At 41.4% G+C, this 20,161-nt stretch overlaps 1 protein-coding gene across 1 annotated transcript; it reads left to right on the top strand.

Moving 5' to 3' along the window:
* On the top strand, window positions 1-18,276 carry LOC113023829 (lysyl oxidase homolog 4-like). The gene is made up of 15 exons (XM_026170227.1): window positions 1-39; window positions 857-1,125; window positions 1,217-1,890; window positions 2,506-2,717; window positions 8,457-8,495; window positions 8,592-8,799; window positions 10,065-10,245; window positions 11,641-11,795; window positions 11,881-12,048; window positions 12,544-12,706; window positions 12,823-13,066; window positions 13,919-14,034; window positions 14,397-14,533; window positions 17,155-17,266; window positions 17,359-18,276. The coding sequence occupies exons 2-15, from the start codon at window positions 858-860 to the stop codon at window positions 17,427-17,429; spliced, it is 2,748 nt and encodes a 915-aa protein (XP_026026012.1). The 5' UTR covers window positions 1-39; window position 857; the 3' UTR covers window positions 17,430-18,276.
* The last annotated feature ends 1,885 nt before the right edge of the window (window positions 18,277-20,161 follow it).

Raw genomic sequence — 20,161 nt, 5'->3', positions numbered from 1 at the left:
TCTTTCCTCCAGAAGCTCAAGGCTGAGATCAACAGATAGGTAAGTTTTCTCCAGCATTTTTATTTTGTTCTCCTCTCCTTCTGTTTATTTTTTATTTCATTTTTTCTTGTTGTGTTTTTCCTCAATAACTAAAAATTTCATCTCTGTAACTAATTGAAGTCATCCTCAGTCAACATTTGTATGAGGGCCCATGATCCATACACAAAGCAGAATTTGTCTGACTCCTAAATCCATAAAGTGTTTCTATCATCCTCTAGACCTTCTCCTCACAGCTTGCTCCTCACCACTAGTTAGCTACTCTGCTAGAAGACAAACATTTTAGAGGTTGTAATTATTGCTCATTAACTACAGCATCTCGCACAGATGGAGACCTGCTGCTCTATTTATGTGTGAGAGCATTTTTATGACAATGTTTATTTGCTTATGTGTCTGTTGGCCTAATACGTGCAACTAAACTTGAGGGTTTGCGGAAAGCCAGAATTTCCGTTGGCTGGATGCAGAAGCTACTTTTAGCTCCGGTTATTACTCCCTGTGCCTTGACTGGTTCAGGCTGTTTCTCAAACCTCCCGCTGTACTTTAAATGACTCTGATTATTTTAAAGGATAAAAACATCTATCAATCTTTCATTTTACTGTGGAATGTCCCATTAGGGTTGAAGAAAAGGTTTCTAATTATATGTTCTGTTAGACTATGGAATGTGACTTCCATGGCTTTGTGTTTTTTTGAAGATTTTTGTGGTAACATACACATTTATTTTGGGAGCTGCAAGCATCTTGTCTGCTTTGCTCTTTTGAGCTGATGTCAGGCTGATGTTTCTATCAGCCTGTGTTTCACTCTTTGTTCTCCCCCCTACCAGGATGCGGTGGCTCAGCTCCTTGTCTACGCTCCTTGTCCTGCTTCTCCTCTGCCCCCCCTCGTTTTATGCACAGGAGGTCCATGTACGCCTTGCAGGCTTAAACCGGCGCAGTACAAACGAAGGACGTGTGGAGGTGCTCTACAATGGCGCATGGGGCACTGTGTGTGATGATGAGGTAGATCTTAACCTGGCCAATGTGATATGCCGGCAGTTGGGCTTCCAGCGCAGCTTGACCTGGGCACACAGTGCCAGGTTTGGCCAAGGACAAGGTAGGTCCAGCCAAAAATGTGAAGCTTTAAAATACAAGTCTCTTGATTGATTTCCCTTTATTTGATGACTTGCCACTCTTTCTTGTGTTAGGTGTGATCTGGTTAGACAATGTGCGCTGCAGGGGCACAGAGGCCTCTATTGCAGAATGTCGTTCCAATGGTTGGGGGGTCAATGACTGTAGCCATGCTGAGGATCTAGGAGTTGTTTGCAGCCCAGAAAGGAGACCTGGTTTCCCTGCTGTGACTGTAGAAGAGAGTCCTTCATCTTCCAACCAGCAAAGACAGAGAAACCAGTCACCAAGACAGTCTCTGTCGCCCCCAGCTCCACCTCCAGGCCCAGCACACATCTCATCTGCCTCTCAAAGAGGCCATGAGATTGCTCTCCATCGCAACCCAGTCTCTTCCCGCCGTAGCAACATCTCCCCGCAAGAAAATGGTCATGAGATCCAGATCTTGCGACGAAATCGAGGTGGTTCAAGAGATAACAACCAAGTCAGCCCAGCTGCTCCACAAGGGCACCAGCTACTTTCACGTCTGGCAAATGGTGAAACTTACAGGCAAAGACAGGAAACGGCACGGAGCAGTCCACAGGCAGGGAGACAACAGGAAGAGGAGAGGGTGAACAGGCAGTCCCAATATCAACCTGAATCCCAGATCCCCTCTGGGAGGAGGAGTGACAGGAATCAGCAGCTCAGTGGGAACCATGTTGAACCAGAAACTCTTTATCCAGACATAGGAGCGGAGAATGGTGCATACTACACACAGGTAAACACACACACACACACACACACAATACACACAGCCTCTAGTGCACACCAAAGAAGCAACCCAGTCTAGTTTTAGCCAGACTTCTGCAGAAATGTCATTTGTGGAACCACAGGCCAGTGGACATGTATAATTAGAGACAAACCTAAAACCAGACCTTCCCCAGAACCAGTTCTTATGAATTACCATGGCCTGAAGTTTAGTTTAACCACCAATAGCTCTTCCTCTGAAGGAAAAACTTTAGATCAGAGGAAACTCTGCTATTTATCCCTGCTGTTTGACTTTATTTTTTCTTCTTTTCAACTTGCCGAGTTTACACTTCTTGACCATTTTGTAATCACGATGACACATATCCCAACACGTTAAACAAACTCTGTCGACCTCTGTTAGTTTCTTTCCTGCTGCCAACAGTATTTAATGTGGATGATTAGAGACAACGCATAGGAATCTCCTCGTGTTATTCTTGTCTTGATTGTGTGCTATCTGCTTATGCTTATTTAAACAGTAGGACAATGTGTCAACCTTTAAATGAATTGTTGATGCGAAGCTAAAAAGACAACAATGATTATTTATTTGGGATAAATCAGTGCCCGTTCTGTTTTTTCCTGTCAACAGGGATCTGAGAGAGTTCACTTAGAGGAGGCTCGTCTGCGGCCAGTGTTGTCCAGCAGCCACGGCGGTCTGGTCACAGAGGGAGTGCTGGAAGTGAAGCATGCTGGGAAGTGGCGTCATGTATGTAATCGTGGATGGGACCTGAGCAGCAGCCGTGTTGTCTGTGGCATGTTAGGATTCCCTGCAGCAGAAGCGTTTGAGCAAAACGCCTACCGGTAAGTATGTTACCGTGGGCCAGGCAGAGTACCAGAGGTGGAAAGAGACATAGAAATGGATGTATGTGTGTGTGTGTGTGTGTGTGTGTGTGTGTGTGTGTGTGTGTGTGTGTGTGTGTGAGTGAAAGGGATGGAAAAGTATAATGGACTAACATCCCTCCACAGATTAGGCAGCCCCATGCCTGGATTGCTGTTCCAACCCCCCTGTAGTAGAGGTTAACCACAACCGCTGTCATTAGTATAACCACACTTGGCATGACAGGTCCATAGTGGTATTAGCCAAGCCTGGCTGTCCACCAGGGCTGTCTTCCCCACTGGCTGAGTTGGTCTCAGCACAGACTTTTAAAATAGTCCTAGAAAGTATGTTATTAATGTCAGATCCAGACAACAAGATTACCGTCATCCTCATCTTGTGTGTCTCTCTACTTAAAACCTTCCCTTACATGGTTTCTAATCTCATACAATTAAGAATCATCCAGTGAAAACTGTGTGCAGCAGCATCTGCGAATGCCAGGTGACATGTTTACAAGAACTAAGAGCTCACACTTACTGAATTCATTAGTAATTATGACTTTTTTCAGCCATACACTTACTTAACAGCTTCTGTAACTATGAGAGCAGAGGTTTTAGAGGTTTTGGAGGCTCTCCCAGGTGGTTAATATACTTTGACCCCCTCCTCCTTTTTTATTTGGTTCATTCTAGTCAGGGCAAACATGCAGGCCAATTTAGAATTACCAGTTAACCTAACATGCATATTATTTGAATGTGGGAGGAAAACAGCACACCTGGTGGGGATCCCAGGCTCAGGGAACACATGTCACCTCTCCACAATTGCGCATTTAAATAAACATACAGAGAAACACAACTAAAACATGTCTCGGGTTTTTGGAACGCCGGAATAATGATCCAGTACGTATACAATAATGACTAAGAAAAGTGAAAGATCTCACTTTTTTTTCAAACTGCGTGTTTTTATAACTATTTAATTGTTCCCTAAACATAAACCCTTTGCTCTACAAATAATACCAGGCTGAATTGTTGATTTTATACCCATAAATCCAAGTGTCTCGTCTAACTTTGGCTGTAAATACCCACTAAAACACCTACAGCAGCCTTCAAAGCCTTTACACACACTTGCGCATGCTTAAACATTCTGCCCTCCGCGCACACAGACCTTGCATAAACTTTGTCCGAAATCCACGTGCTCACACAAATAAACATGCAAACAGAGTACACACACGCGCGCACATACACTTGCGCACATGCAAACACAACTCTCCATATGTCCCTCTGGCTGCCCACAGAGGTCTTTTTACGTCTTGGCTAACAGGACGACTGTACTGACCGCTGGCCTGTTCTACACCATCTGTCTCTTCTCTCCATTTCACCAATAATTACTCCATGTGTCTTGCTACTCTCTGCTCAGCAGCAGGACACAGGCTTATTCACCTCATCTGCCCCATTCACTGCAGCTCCAGCAGCCTAACACTGGCGCTCTGTCTTCTTTCTGCCTTATCTCCAGTGCTTCAGAAGTTTGTCTTCACTTTTACGTAATTAGATACATTTGGTCACATTTGGAACCCAAACGTGACCAAATGTCAAAAAGCATAAACAAGTCTGGTTGTCCAACTTTTGGAATCTAATGTTGAATCTAATCTGGACAACACTGAAAAACAAACACATCTCAAAGTTGTCTGGAGAAGAATCTTGTGTCTGTGCCAAGAGCCTGAGCAGCAGCTTGTGTAAAGATTGTTTGTTTTTGTCAACCTCCACCCCGCTACGTGGGAGATGAATAGAGCAGGCATTTTTGTCCAACAGTAAACAGTTGGAGGTGGCATCAGGTTGAGCATTAGCGTCTGTTTTAACAGATATTTTGTAGATGAATGTTTTTTAAGTGAGGTAGAAGTAGATGTGTTATGTCTCTCCTTAATGGCAGGAGCCTATTTTAGCCATGTTAGCAGAGAAGATCTATGGGGATGGCAGCGCTGCTCGGTACCTTTGGTCCAGACTAAAATATTGTTTTAGTGACTATAAATTGATTCCTGTCACTTTTTATAAAGACCCAAAGGGTTTTGGGGTTTACGTGGCTTTAATTTTAAGTCATTATTTTATGTTTTAGTGATATGTGTTGACCGCCACTGAGTGGATTATCATGAAATTTGCATTGAACAAATACAAATATATTATAAATATAATTCCTTGAGTTTCTGTGCGCACCACCAAGCTTTTCTTATTGCTTATCCAGACATGACAGCAGTCACATCGCCTCTTTCTGGTGCTACACACTACACTGGCAGTTTTCCATGACTAGTCTTTTTTGGGGATTGGTGTCCACTTGAGCAGCTGTAATTATGGTCTGCGCAATCCTCTAATCTAGAATATTCTCTCAGCAGAACCTGCTGCACACCCTTTGCTGTGTCAGCACATCCCCCTCTTACCATGCGGTTGTTTTTTTGGTGTGACTGCCTTTGTCTCTGCCTGTTAAGTTGCTCAGCACATTTTTACAGATGTTTAAAGACTCCCCCACTTTGCTGTGCTTACAAAAGGCAAGTGTTAAATCCATTTTCCAGCTCCCTTCTTTTCTAACATCCACACTCTCTTTGAGGCTGACACTAACTTCTTCAGTTCTTCTAATTTACTTTCACCCCCTGCTCCTTTTTCTCCCATCCTCAGCTTCAGTTTATTAAAAGACCATGTTTAATGCCTTGGAGGCAATTATGCTAAACCCCGCTTTTCATGGAAAGTACATCATTATGACCCCTTTGAGTTTTTTTTTCCATGGAGGTTGACGGGACTCATTAGGGGCTTTTGTGGAGTCAGTGTGGCAACCTGCTGCCTCTTCAGTGAGCCAATTGTTCCAGTCAGGCAGCTTTGCATTCATGCAGTATAATAACATGTTATCTCAGTTTTCCTGAGAGTCAGCTCCTCTCTCCGCTGTGGCTTATGGTATTGTGTGGTCAGAGTTTCATTTAAAAAATAGCATTAAGCTGAGGATCCGGAGGAGAATATTTTCTCCTGAGTAAAAGACTTCAGCAGTACTACAGCAATCAGAATTGGTATGCTGCGTTGAGGCACGTTGCTGTGGTTCACTTATCCGCCACTAAAGCCTTAACTCAGTTCCAACCTGTTTTCAATCCAACAAAGAGCATCACACATTGCATTTTTAGCTCTCAGCTGAGACCTATCGAAGAGAACATGCATTTCCTCTTCCTGTTAAGTGAAGAGATGCCCCTAAAAGTTGCCCGGCTCATGGATACTTTACTCTTACATCACTCATTCCATGTTTCCCAGCATGCAGTCGTAACTGCAGTTTTACAGAATATTAAAGATCTTTGCTTTTACAGAGGCTGGGAAAGTCTATATGTACGTGCATATTTCCATGTCTGCTGTGTGTGAACCAACATGCTACTGCTCACCACAAAGCAGACACTGCCAAGCAGAGCAGGCAATTATATGGGAAGTACTCTCACCCCCGCCTCCTCCAGACCATGAACCAACACCCCCATGCAGTCTGTCTCTCCCATTTTGATTTACCACGGAGTTGTGACACATTTTATACGGTGCAAACACAGACAGATAGGCTTACACAAGCACACAGGGAGATAAAGCCAAGGAAATAAAATAGAAGCCTCTATAAAGTCACAAAATACATTTTCATACCGTATATAATAATATTTCCTCACAGTGATGGGCAGCAGGTGGTTTTCTACCTGATCAGAGAAATTACAAGCATGGTCATTTTTTGAAAGCATTCAGCAGCCACTGTTTATAGGGGGGGGGGGGGGGGGGGGGGGGACCTCTTGGTTGTGTGACTAAGTGCATGTAAAATGTTCAGGCTTGTCACAGAAGTGGTCACTACTTCTGTCATTAAAATCTGGGGCAACGAGTTTGTTTTCTAAGATGTGGTTATTTAATTGTTATTGTTTACTAGACCATTTAATTCTAGTTAACCCAACCAAGTAGCTTAGGGGCCTAAACTTGACCAAATAGTGCCTGCAAACAAATAAACGGTAAACACAGTGTTAGATCTCAGGTCCCCTGATTAAATGTCTTGTGTCTGAGTCAAACCACAGTCCTATCCTCCATCTCCAGATATAGATTTTATTGGTCTTTATACTTCCTCGCAGGTGCTGCTGCTGTGGGAAATGTGAAAGCACTCATATATTTTATTTCTGTAGACACTTGACAATCAACCTATTCTGCTGTTTCAGTCTGAGGATGTGTTGGTTTTTGCCATTTTTACCTCCCACTATACTTTCACTGCTTTTATTGTATCCGTTTTCAGCTTCAGTCTGCAGCTATTTGAACAAAAACGACCCCTGATAAAGCTATATACCTGCTCAGTGCAGAAAGGAAACAGACACAATTAGCAGCCAACCAAGTGAATACTGTACATTCTTCAGTTCGACAGAAACAGAGCTCTAAGTCGAAAACAGTTTTCTTAACTGCTGAATGACGCCAAAAATGCTACATCAATTTTTTGTTTCCATTGCAGATAAAACTCATAACAACTTAGGATTTGTGTCTCATTTCTGTTGTTTGTAGGGATTTATTACCAGAGAAGGCCAGCATTAGTGACCAAACTTGCAGACTAAATTACATTTCATAACCACTGGACTGCAGTGGAAATCAGAAAAAAAATATGCAACAGTTTATGCTTATCTGAGCATGGAAAATGTCTTTTATTGTAAAAGAGCTTAAATATACACCATTTTCCCTCCACAGACTGCCTTTTGTTAGACTGTAAATGACTTGTGGTGCAAATGTTCCACACAGTAGTTTTCTGGCTCAGGATTTCTATTAGTTTTCATTATAAGTGCTTCCAGCATCAAAGACATTTCTCTTCTAATATTGGGACTGTGCATGAAAGCACTCAGAAAAGCAGGATACCGAGGTTCTCCCGGAGAGGAAACATCTCCCTTTTCCAGTATGCCAAATATTTAATTGCATCACAAATCTGGTTTTAGTGTAAACTCCTCCTGGTTATACTTGGTTTTGAGTCATTTAATTCAGGCACATTCATGAAGGGCGTCAGTCGCGCTGCACCTGTCTGTGGTCACACTGTCTAATACAAGTGGTCAGCGCTAATGTGTCTGTTTCCAGATTTAAGGGAGCCCATTTTGTGCATAGACAATATTTCCTCTTTGGATTCTAGTTTAAGGTAATACCCATAAAACTAGACAGAGTTTGGAAAGCCTGTTGAAGTTGGCAGACCTCAATAAGGATTCCCGCTGGGATTAATATATAGTGGACTATTCATATGTTTAGTTTCTTTTCCACGTGGACTCCTCAAACCAGACGTCCACACTAGACATATAGGCAAACACTGAAACTGAAATACCCATGAACGTAGGAATAGAAGCTCTAAAAAAGACACAAGAAGGAGGGGATGATTTTAGAGGAAAAATGAAAGAAAGAGGAAACTTTGTTATCCGTTATTCTAAATCTCCTCCTCTCTGTCTTTCTGACATATGTTTAACTAGGGAACAAATGCCCTGTCAAGGATGTTGTGTCTCCTTCATATTTATAGTTTCAGCTGGTTTACTTAACCTTTGATGAACAGAATGGAAGAAGCGGGGATTTCAGGGAAGAAACAAGAAGGTGACTGAAAAGGAGACTGTACAGGAGAAGCACAGGGGTAGACTGTGGGAGTATGTAGGACAGCAGATTGTTTAGTCTACTCGATGTAAAGATGCACATGACTGAACATTCATGACTATAATGTTCTCTGTGTTTTAGGAAACTGTGGGACTCCAAGCTGGCTGATCCTTCCTCCAGGTAAAATCAGCATCTGCTTTTTAAAGGATACAACTCGAGCACAAAATCATAGTTATAATGTGTCGTCTCATTCCATTTCTTCTTTGAATCACTCAGGCTGAGGACACAGATCAGTAAGAAGGGTTACTGGGTGGAGAAGGTGCAGTGTCAGGGTGTGGAAACATCTTTGTCACAGTGTCAGGCCCTGCTGTCCCTGGCCAGGAGCGATGTCCCATGCAGAGGGGGCATGCACGCCGTGGTCCGTTGTGTACCCGGATCCCAGTTCGCGCGTAACGGCAGAGCACCTGCACCGCCTGCAGTGCCGGTTAGTGTCGGGGTGGAATATGACAAATACAGACTGGAAGTGTTCAAATTAAAACCTTAAGCTGTGTCTACAGTGGAACCACTTTTCAGTGACTTGGTGACCAGAGACCACAGAAGGCGAATTACTGTAAAAAACTACGAGTGATCTACTTTTCTCAATGTCACAAGATGCTGCAGACTGATATATGAAATACACCCAGGCCAGATTTACCTAGGCACCCAGCACTTCAAACATTAGCTTCAAAGTAACACGTCCCAAGTGAGTCACTTCCAGTGTGGACGCAGCTTAAGTCTTTTGGGAAAAATGCTCAGTGGTTTTCTTTTTAAGTGGTAAATGAGAAGATTTTTATCACATTACATACAGTATGGTCTCCATGCAGTGGTAACAAGGAAGTTCTATATAAAGGGCCTATAGTATACTCTATGGTATACTCTGTGTGTATGAATCAGCTTTTGGCCTCAGAGGCCCCCCCACTGCCCCGTCTTCCTTGGTGGCAAGAGACACTTTTGTATACAATTACTGGGTTACTATGACTAATATTGTCCTGCTTAATTTTCCCTGCCAGTTGACCTTGTACATATTGTAGGTATTTCTTTATCTGTACAAAATCACAGGGGTCACAGTCTGATACTTTGAGCACATACCTTGACTTTGTGACCCTTGCAGACTAAGAGACTAACTGAATATGTTTCTCTGCTGTTTTTAAGTTTCTTTAGCTCCTGGCACGATGCGTTGTCAGACAGGTTATATTTAAGACAATTCATGATTCAACTCGGCTTTAAAAAAATATGGTTAATCACAGTTAGTTTATGATTTAATAAGAGGGAGCAGTCACTTTTTCATAGAAGTCTAGGTAGGTTTAAAGAGCTTTTTTTCCCTTAATAAATGAAAGCATCGTTTTAAAAAAGCATTTTGTTTTTACTCGAGTTAACTTTGTCTAAAATAACGTGTTCATGATTTGAACATTTATTTGACCAGTTTTTTAAAATCTAAGAAACCAGGAAGGGAGCAAAGATTTTGTTCAAAGCACTGTATGCCTTTGAGTCCAAAAAACATATTTTGCTTCTTTTTTTTTAAAGTTTTTTTAGTTTGTAGTTTACTCCTGTTTCCTGTTTTTATGCTAACTTTCCCTTTGCTTTTCAGCAAGAAACTGAGTTTAATGAGAAATGAGAAAATGTAGCATCCAAATGTGAACATGCTTTAAGTGTAAAATTTCCAAATTGATTCAGAAACACCTCACTAAAACTTGCACTTTTTTCTTCCAGCCTGTTGTGCGTCTGAAGGCCGGGCCCCGTCTCGGGGAGGGCCGCGTTGAGGTGCTGAAAGAAGGCAAGTGGGGCACCATATGTGACCATCTGTGGGACTTACCTGCAGCCAGCGTGGTCTGCAGAGAGCTGGGTTTTGGGACTGCCAAAGAGGCACTGACCCAGGCTCAGCTGGGACAGGGTAAGATACATAGCCACACACATAGTTTGCATACAGTCAAGCAGTACTTTGATGTCTTTCTGGTGCAGTGAACTTTATTCACCATGACCTGGAAGGTCACTGTGGGAGATGTTTGTGTGTTTGAACAAAACCAAAAGCAGGTTTTATTTGTCTTTATTAGTAAAAAGATAACCTCATTTATGAAATCACAGAGAGGATTAAAAAAAGGCCACGAGCTGCTGATATGATAACCATAAAAGATGTGGTGCAGACTTTGAATCAGTGCATCCTAAGTATGATTAGTTTATTTCAGCGATTCCTTTAGACTAAACACTTTTCTATCTAAATGTCTGTTGCTGCACTCCAAGAATCGTGGACCTGAGCAGACAAATAAACCCAGAGGAAATATTTACTGCCTCACTTCCACTTCTATCAGAGAAGCTGATTGTTGAAGAACTTTACCCATGACCACTTAGACAAGTGTAAACAATGCTATGAAGTTCCACTGATGAAAAAAACTGCATGTGTTGTTGTCAAAATAAACATATATGTATGTGAAAAGTTAGCGCAGCTTTGAAACTGGGATGTCAGGCAATCAGTGCCTGACCAAACACTCAGTTGTAATTATAATAGTAATGCTTTTGTTGTGGGCGTAAAAATATAGCCACCAAAGTGTCTGGCAGTAATGCTTTTTTCAGCCAGGGAACAAAATAGGCCCTTTCTCACACTTTGTTATTGACACTTTTTCTTGCCATACCTCTGCAGTAACTCTGTAATCACATTTATTTCCTCCCATTATCTTTCTGCCCAAATAAGCACATAGCATGTCCTATAATGGTGGGAGCATTTCCTTCTCTCTACTTTACTTAATTAAGTAATTCATGGAAAGCATGTGAGTGTTACTTTAAAGGCTCTATTAAACTAGGTGCTATGGTTACATTTCAGCATGGGGCATTGTGCCTTTTAGCGTCTTATGCTAGTTTATGAGTTGTGTAAACATATAAGGCATGAGTCCATGTGAGGTCCCATGGTTCTGCAGTCAGAAGAGAACAGCAACTCAAAACTAGGTTTGATGACATCATTAGCTATTTAAGACTAAATTATAGGGCTTTAATGGGCTTTACCCTGGGCCCCATACACCTACGCAAACATAGATGTGTTCAAAGATTTTGCTCCATTTTGCTATTTTGACATCTATTTTTGAGTTATAAAGAGCAGCCCTGGTGTGCGACGTGCATGACGGAGTGTACAGTAATTTGGCTTTCAGAGCCACATCACAGGTCCCATTCATGTCTGGGCTTTTAATCCTTCTCTTTGCTCATCTGCTGCACTTGAGCCATCAGGTTTCAGGGATTTTTATGTCTGTATCGCTCTTTTAATTTGCAATCAGTCAACTGCTACTCCGTTATGCTGTAGGTACTGGTCTCATCCACATGAACAGCGTCCAGTGCACAGGCAGGGAGAAGTCAATTACCGAGTGCCACTCCAGACCAGTGCCTCTTTACACCTGCAAACACAGCCAGGATGTGGCAGTCCGCTGCAACGTCCCAAAAACTGGAATGGACGCCACGGTGAGAAACCCACACAAACAAAGTACACACATATCAACATTTAAGCATACAACAGGAAACATTTTCTTGCTCCTTTCACTTTTAGGTGCGTCTGGCAGGAGGCAGAGAACCATCACAGGGCCGTGTGGAGGTGCTGATGGAAATCGGAGGAGTGAAACGCTGGGGCTCTGTCTGCAGTGAAAACTGGGGCCTGAATGAGGCCATGGTGGTCTGTCGTCAGCTTGGCTTGGGCTTTGCCTCAAGTGCTCATCAGGTGGAAAAAAACAGAATTCCCTTTGTTGATGTTTTCCTCTGATTCCGTCCTTTTTGTCTCTAAGCTTTTGTTATGTGTGCTCCCATTTCCCCGCTTTCTCTCCATCCTACTGTTTGTGTGCCTGTGCTGTGTTATTACTGAGGCCTGAGGTAATTACAGGCTTCTCAGACGTCCACTTCCAGCGCACTGAAAATAAAAGAGGGAAAGTAAGCCGAAGAGAGATTGGGAGAAAGTCACAGAGCAAACAAACTGAAAATAGACTTTGCATGGAAAAGGCCACCGAGAACATTTAACAGGCAGTTTCAACATTGTGAAAAAGAGTGGAAAATGTGATAATATGTACTGATAGATCCTATAAAAAATGGTGCTTCTCTGTTTGCAGCAGAAGCTCCTATTTGCCTTCCGCTGTGCCATTTTTCACAATTCTTGTTATAATATTTCAAAGCACAAATGACTTCTGGGGATTTTTCTTTGAATATTTTTTCTTCTGTGCAGGAGACTTGGTACTGGCCTGGATCCGCAGATGCTGGTGAGGTGTTGCTCAGTGGGACACATTGCATTGGCACTGAGATGTCTATTCAGCAGTGCCGCAGAAATGCACACGTCTACTGTCCAAGAGGGGGAGATGGCAGGGCAGCAGGAGTCACATGTGTAGAAAGTAAGTCTAGAACTGGCAAACACGTGGACACAACTGCACTTTTAGTGATGTTTCCAGTGCAGTACAGTGCCAAATTGGAAGGGAAACTTAACAATAAAACTCTTTGATTCATGCAGCTGCTCCTGACCTTGTACTGGATGCACAGCTCGTCCAAGAGACTGCTTACATCGAGGATCGGCCTCTTCACCTTCTGACTTGTGCTAACGAGGAAAACTGCCTGTCCTCCTCTGCCGCCAGAATGAACTGGCCCTACGGACACCGCCGCCTGCTACGCTTCTCCTCCCGCATTATGAACATGGGTCGTGCCGACTTCCGACCACGAGCCCCAAGAGAAAGTTGGGTATGGCACCAGTGCCACAGGTAAGAACTAAAGCAGGCATTTAGAAGCCAATGTGCCATTTAACTGAGCTTCAAGGTTTTAATTTAAAACTGTAGCTGCTTATTTTATGCCTCCAAGCAGATAGGGAGTAACTATGTGCTGCAGTCTTTGGCTGGAAAAGAAAAGTACCATAACCTCCTCTATGGTGCAGCACAGGGTATTATGAGGTGATGCAAAACAAAAGCATTTTATAGTAAACACAGCTAGCAGAGGTCAAAAAATTAAATGTCAGCAGGGAAAGATAAATGGGACATTAAGATTTAGTAAGTGAAACTGGATCACTGGGTTTTGCACTATAAATAGCGAAACATGTATAAAAGTCTGTTATTTAGCACAATGAACATAATGTTTTATCCTCCAAAATACTGTTTACAATAAACATCCTTCTCACTGGTCACCCAATTGTTAGAGTCAGAGCCATGACTGCACTCAGAGCAGCCTGGCTTCTTATCTTGGCGGTTGTGGTTGTGTGTCCCAAAACGAGAGGCACAGCTCGTTGTGTCTCCCAGCCACAACCCAATCACTACCTCCCCGACCAGAGAACACATGGTTTGACTTTGAGTTTTGATAGGATTTGCTCTGGGAATGGTTCTGTAATGAGAGGACACCAAACTGATATTTGTCTGTTCTCTTTTGCTTTTTTACAACTTTTTCCTGTGTTCGTCTGACACCTTAAGAACAACATAACAGGATTTATAGCTGCTGAATTTCAAGTTGACGCTAGGATTCTTGTCCATAGATTGTGTAGTTGGAAAATAAAACAGCAGCAAGTCTTTCTTAGTTTTGTTCTCTCTCTTTTTTATGTATTTCATTGTTTATTTGCCTTCTTTCAGACACTACCACAGCATTGAGGTGTTTACCCACTATGATCTGCTCACACTCAATGGGACAAAGGTAGCTGAAGGTCACAAAGCCAGCTTCTGTCTGGAGGACACCTACTGTCCTGATGGTAAGATATTAATAGAGATTACTAATACATTCATTTGTTCTTTGTGTGGAAATGTGAAAACAAAAAAGAGCAGAATCGTGACAGACAAGAAAGAATCAAGAATACATAAAAATGCAAAGCTGAAATCCTATAATGAGTGCTCAAAGTCAGGCTGTAAGATCAGAAGCCAAGCCTAAATAGATCTTGGTTTCAGAGAGGCCAGACAGCTTTATGCAGATCCTTTCTATTCATTTAGAGGAAACGCCAGAAAAGACTTGTTTTATAAATCATGTTATTTTAACTTCAGACCTCAAATCCACAGCGACTGACAGCAAAGAAAATTTACGTTTAAAGTCTCTCCAACTATTTTTTTGTCCCTCTAGGTCTCCATAAGCGATATTCCTGTTATAACATGGGACAACAGGGAATCTCAGTTGGCTGCTGGGACACCTACCGGCATGACATTGACTGTCAGTGGGTGGACATCACAGACATACGACCTGGTGAATACATCTTTCAGGTCAGTTTGTTTTAAGACACAAAAATATATTAAATATATTATCGCTTTACTAATTTGTTTACTTCGTGCTGAGCTCATGGTGAAACTGTTAGTCCAGTGAAAGTGCAGAACAAAAAGTAATCCACACTTAATCTTCATGCTGAAATAGCATCAGTGATCTCAGTAGCTTACACAACTTCTCAGATCAGGCATGAAAGCAAAATAGAGAGCAGAGCAAACACAGACGTTTGTGTTTCAACATCTGAAGGCACACATGAGATAAAAGCACAGATAAAACACTATAATTTTAGCTAAGTGGCTCTTGGCTGTGTTTCCAGCCATTCAGGTGTACAGTATATATGTAGTTTCAAGGGTGTGTGTGTATTTAGAGAAAGTGAATTTAGTCTGGATTTATATAGAAAGTAGACCTGCTATTAGTCCACCCTCTTAGAAGGTACGGACTTATTGGCAGTAGAAAAGCTCTGTCAGCACTTTGCATTTGTACAAGTTTTAGTGCTCTATCACGTCTGTTTCTAGACATGCCGTGTGCCGCTGTGTGGCGACCTTCTCATCTGTCCTCTTGTTCTCTCTGTCATTTGTTCTATTTTTTTCTGGACATTTTAGTGGCAGAAAAGCAACGATGTTTACAGTTTCTAATCATTTTCGGAGTGTTTACATGAAATCAAGATGCCAGAGTTAGACTTGCATGTGCCTACGTGGACTTTATGTAAACTACACGCAGGAGTGGTCCTTCTGTGTCCACATGAGCCTGCGCACATGTGACGAGCCACTTCTTGAGAGATAAACCCACATAAAGCACAGATGCAGTGCTGCCACGATGCAGCACTTTGTGGTCGAGATTGTGGCGTAACAGTAGTTGAGCTGCTCATAAATTTGTGTAAGAAGTGAGAGATTAAGGAAGGGCGTAGAGCCTTGCTTTTTCTTGTGCAGCCTTCACCGTGATTCACAGCGTGGCAGCCATTTTTAAGACCATACATTAAGCTGATGAGTCACGTCCACCTCAGCCTGATTACTCCTTATTGGGTTGTTATTTAAAAATCAGCGACACAACCTCATAGTCTTTTACATGACTGTGACAGCCTTTCATTGTTCTGTAAAACAGGCTAAGAGTCCTTTGTTTCACATTATTACAAGAGCATTTAATGGGATATCAGCTGCCACTAAGTTAACGTGGTGTTTTACAAAATATGTGCTGACATCATTGGCTGGTCCCAATGTGCTTTTAGGACCAGTTGTAATATATATATATATACATGTAATACTGCACATTATAAATTCATAATTATGAAAATTCTGCATCTTAAATCTTTGTCTGTGAATATAATTGTAACCACAACATTTATACAGTATGTAAAAAATGAAAGTGGGTTACTTTATTGAATATGTGGTCACGTTATCTGTTTGATGTGTGCACCAGGAAAATTCATTTGTGTGCTTTCCTTATATATGGCAGACAGACAGGGTGGAAAACAACAAACCATGGCAACCAACCATGGTTACGGTCTAATGGTAGGCTGCGACTTGAATCCAAACCCAACACTATCATCTGCCTTTCTGGGTCTTTTGTCCTCTACAGAGATAGCAGTGGAAAGTGATGCCATGCATCGCTTGAACCCAAAATATATAAGATCACTGGTCATATAGAAAAGGTGAAAACAATAATCCTGTGGCTTCTCAGTCGGGCCCCATGAAAACCTGTTGTTTCAAAATTATCTGAGGAGAACTGCTACTTTCACACTCACTCCCTTACTTTATTAAAAGACACCCTTTGCAGCATTTCAAGTCTAGACAGAATGTTGCTTTTACTATCAATCCCATGCAAACACCCACCCGTATTTCCAGTATAAACTGAACTAACAGCTGCCCAACTCTAGCTACATGATTAATATACATGCATTAAATAATAACAATACAAAGAAGAAGAAAAAGATGGCCTGAGTAAATTGTGCACATGAAGTATACAGTCTTACCAATACATAAAGTAGTTGTTTAAAATGTTAACATAGCAGAGCATTATCAGAAATGTGTAAGACAGCTCGATGCATGAAATTCTTTGATTTAAATTTAATTGGTGCTACTTAAATAAGTTTAGTCAATGTTGCTGCAATAAAAAATACTAAATGAAAACGTCGTAAAACATCCTCGTTATCATATGTGTGACTAAACCCCTCCTAACTGTGTGTTTAATGCAGATTTCGAGCTTTGATGGTGGATATATAATGTTCCGTGTATCGCAGTGATAACCTGGGATACTCTAAATGCTTGCAGTGGTTCAAAAACTGTCCAGACACTATGTACAATGCAGCCACAAATTGCAGTACAATCTTTGAAAAAGACATAGGGAAGGTTGTAGTTATGTACAAGCCATCACAGTATACAGAAGTGGGTTATTTGTTGTTGTTGTTTGTGGTGGTGGTGGTGGTGGTAATCAAATCTAGAGCATCTAAAGCAAGAACAGGGGTTGCTGGTGAATTATAGCGATGCCGTTTTCTCCATCTAGCAAAAGGATTACATTGTGCTTTTTATCTTTTTTTAATAATTCTTCTGTTTCAAAATGAAACTCTATTTGTTATGAAGATGACTGACCTTCAGTCTAATCATCTGTCCTGTTTCTTACTCAGGTGGATGTCAACCCGTCTTTAGACATGGCTGAGTCTGATTTCCAGAACAATGTGATGCGCTGCCGCTGCAAGTACGATGGAGCTCGGGTTTACATGTTCGGATGCCATGCAGGTAACATGTCTTTTACTAAATTCTCTCTGTTTCAATACTTTCCTGACTGATTCTGTGTAAGACTCTTATCTTCTTTGTTGTGTTTTTATCAGGCGACGCTTACAGCGCTGAGGCGGAGGACTTGTTCGACCACCAGCGTCAGATCTCCAACAACTTCCTGTGAATTATGGGAGACCCAAATTTGTTAACAGAACAACTGTAGAACTCCTCATCACACCTCAACATATATGGGGAGGGAGGGTGAATGATAATTACTTGCCAGTAAACAAAGAGGTGGGGATCAGAGAGAGGAGGGTCTGTACACAGGAATGATTTGGGAGGGATGGAGTGACTTTATTAAAAATGAAAAACAGTATCCTGTGACTGATTATGATCAGCAATGAGTTTTGTTGTTAGAAAGTCAAAGAGATTAAAGGAAAAAAATGTTTAAACAAGAAAAAAAAAACACATTAAAGTCAGATATCATAAGCATCATGACACCATAATAGACATACAATAGTTTACAATTTTCAGAACTTGATGTTTTAACACTTACCTTGACTAAAAAGTAACATGAAGGCATATGAGAACAACTTTGCAGTACATCACCAGACTGTAGTCCATAAATCTCTGTACCTGCTTACTGTGCTTTCCATCATCACACTGCAAAATGTAGCATTTATTGTTACAGCTGTGTGGTTTTTGGTTTTAAATGAGATTTATTTTTCATGGTGCTATTTTGCCTGTTTTGAATAAATATTGTAATGTATTGCAAATGTATTGTCATGTACAGTTTTATATTACCTCTCTGGAATAATGTTCTTAAGGTCTCTAATTTATGCAGAATTTTAATGTACTTTTGAGTTGAAAGCTGTTTGTATTGTTAATTTTATTATGATAACTATCTCCACTTTGTTTGTTCTTTACCTGTTTAACATTGGGAACAACAGACGAGATCTGGTTGTACCACAGTATTGCGTCAGTACTTGGTAATGGTAGTGAAAGAATAAATGTCAGATTGAAAACTGTCATTTGAGGCATTATTATTTGACCGCAGACATTTATAATGCAGAAAGCAGAGAATAATTAGGCCGTGTTTAAGGATATAATAATAATTAAGCAGAGTTGATGTTACAGTTTCTGTAGAAGGTTTGGAGAATTGCCTAATAGGCTAAAAGAGATTCTTGAAGTTCATGCAGTGCCTTATGCGAGTCTAACCAAGTTGCTTCAGCTTCTTCAGCAGATTTTAAAAAGATCTAAGATGATTAAAGTTGCTGGGTTTCCCATCCTTTTCCTGGGAGCGTGAGCTAAGCGGCGTTTTATTGTTGTTTCCACCATATTTCCACTGAGGAATACATAGAAACACTGGAAATTCTCACAGTTACCCTCTGTCACATTACATAGGCTATGCTTTAAATAAATGACTCACTTTGGCCTTTTTTCTTTCCATTTTATGAGCTGGTGCCATATAAAACTATATAAATAAAGTGGTAAATTAAAATCAAATACAAAGTCAGTAAAGGTGACATAAACATGATGCAAATCTGCATTGCAGATTGTGACTGCATCTGGGGTGGTAGACACTCCTTCCATTTATTCATTTTCTTCAACTTATCCGATTCAGGGTCACGGGGGGCTGGAGCATATCCCAGCCGTCATAGGGGGGGGGCCAAGTAGGGCAAACCCAATGTGTTGCAGGGATCACAGAGAGACAGACAACCATTTGCACTTATGTCTAATTTAGAATTTGTTATTATGAAATAAGGTTATTAGAAAATAACATAACGTCTTTAAACTGTGGGAGGAAGCCAGGAGACCAAGAGAGAACCTACACAGGCACAGGGAGAACATACAAACTCCACACATAAGGACCCCAGCCAGCCAGTAGATTCAAACCTAGAGCCTTAACACAGCGGTCCCCAACCTTTTTTGCGCCACGGACCAGTTTGTGTCCGACAACATTTTCACAGACTGGGCTTTAAGGTGTTGCGGATAAATACAACAAAATACAACCGGTATCAAAAAAAGAAGATTTATTCATAACACATGGAAAGAGACCCAGGAAACCAAGTTAATGAAAAAAATAACGCTAAAGATAAGATAATAAGATAACCTTTATTAGTCCCACACGTGGGAAATTTGTTTCCCCACGTGTAAAAACCGATAAAAAAAAAACCCTGTTAAAACCGATAAAAACCCTGAAAACCATTTATTTCACACCCAAGCTCAACTCTCGCAGCCCGGTACCAAACAACTCACGACCCAGTACCGGTCCATGGCCTGGGGGTTGAGGACCGCTTCCTTAACACACTGAAGCAATAGTGCTAACACGACTGTGTTGCCGGCATTTGTCATTTTCAATCAATTCAGTGAGTCAGCACAGTGGAGTGGGGGGATTGGTAAAGGTCTGATAAAGGTCTGAATCCAGGTAAATTAGATCTGTAAGTTTTAGAAAATTTGAAAACAAAAAATAACTCCCTGAACAAGTCATTTCAGTGTCTGTGGCTCCAATGTCTGGACCTGTTATTAAGACCTTCACGTGTTTATTATCATACAACCCATTTGTTCCATGAAACCAAGACACTACTTTGACTTTTTCAATGTATGTGGTTCTTGACATCAAAGCAAATTACCATTCTGTTATCATTGTATTATTTTATTTAATGCCTGCTTATTTCTACTGCCTTCATATGGCTATAGCTCATGAGGTAGAGCAGGTCATCTACTAATCAAAAGGTTGGTAGTTTGAGCCCTGTCTGCTCCAGTCTGTAACCAACTATCCCTGGGTAAGATATTAACTGCAAGTTGCTCTCTGATGCATCCAGATCAGTGTAGTTGTTCAATAGAAACAATGGTAGCACTTTCTATTACAGCTCGGTAATAAAGCAGTAATAGTAGGATAACAAGGGGGAAACA

The sequence above is a fragment of the Astatotilapia calliptera genome, chromosome 6 (assembly GCF_900246225.1).
Source record: "Astatotilapia calliptera chromosome 6, fAstCal1.2, whole genome shotgun sequence".
NCBI classification, from domain to species: Eukaryota; Metazoa; Chordata; class Actinopteri; order Cichliformes; family Cichlidae; genus Astatotilapia; species Astatotilapia calliptera.
This window is presented reverse-complemented; position numbering and strand designations above follow the sequence as displayed.

Coding starts and splice junctions, on each gene's coding strand:
- LOC113023829 (XM_026170227.1), top strand. CDS start 858: ATGCGGTGGCTCAGCTCCTTGTCTACGCTCCTTGTCCTGCTTCTCCTC. Junction 12,049..12,543: donor TTGCCTCAAGTGCTCATCAG/GTGGAAAAAAAC, acceptor TCTTCTGTGCAG/GAGACTTGGTACTGGCCTGG. Junction 17,267..17,358: donor CATGTTCGGATGCCATGCAG/GTAACATGTCTT, acceptor TGTTTTTATCAG/GCGACGCTTACAGCGCTGAG.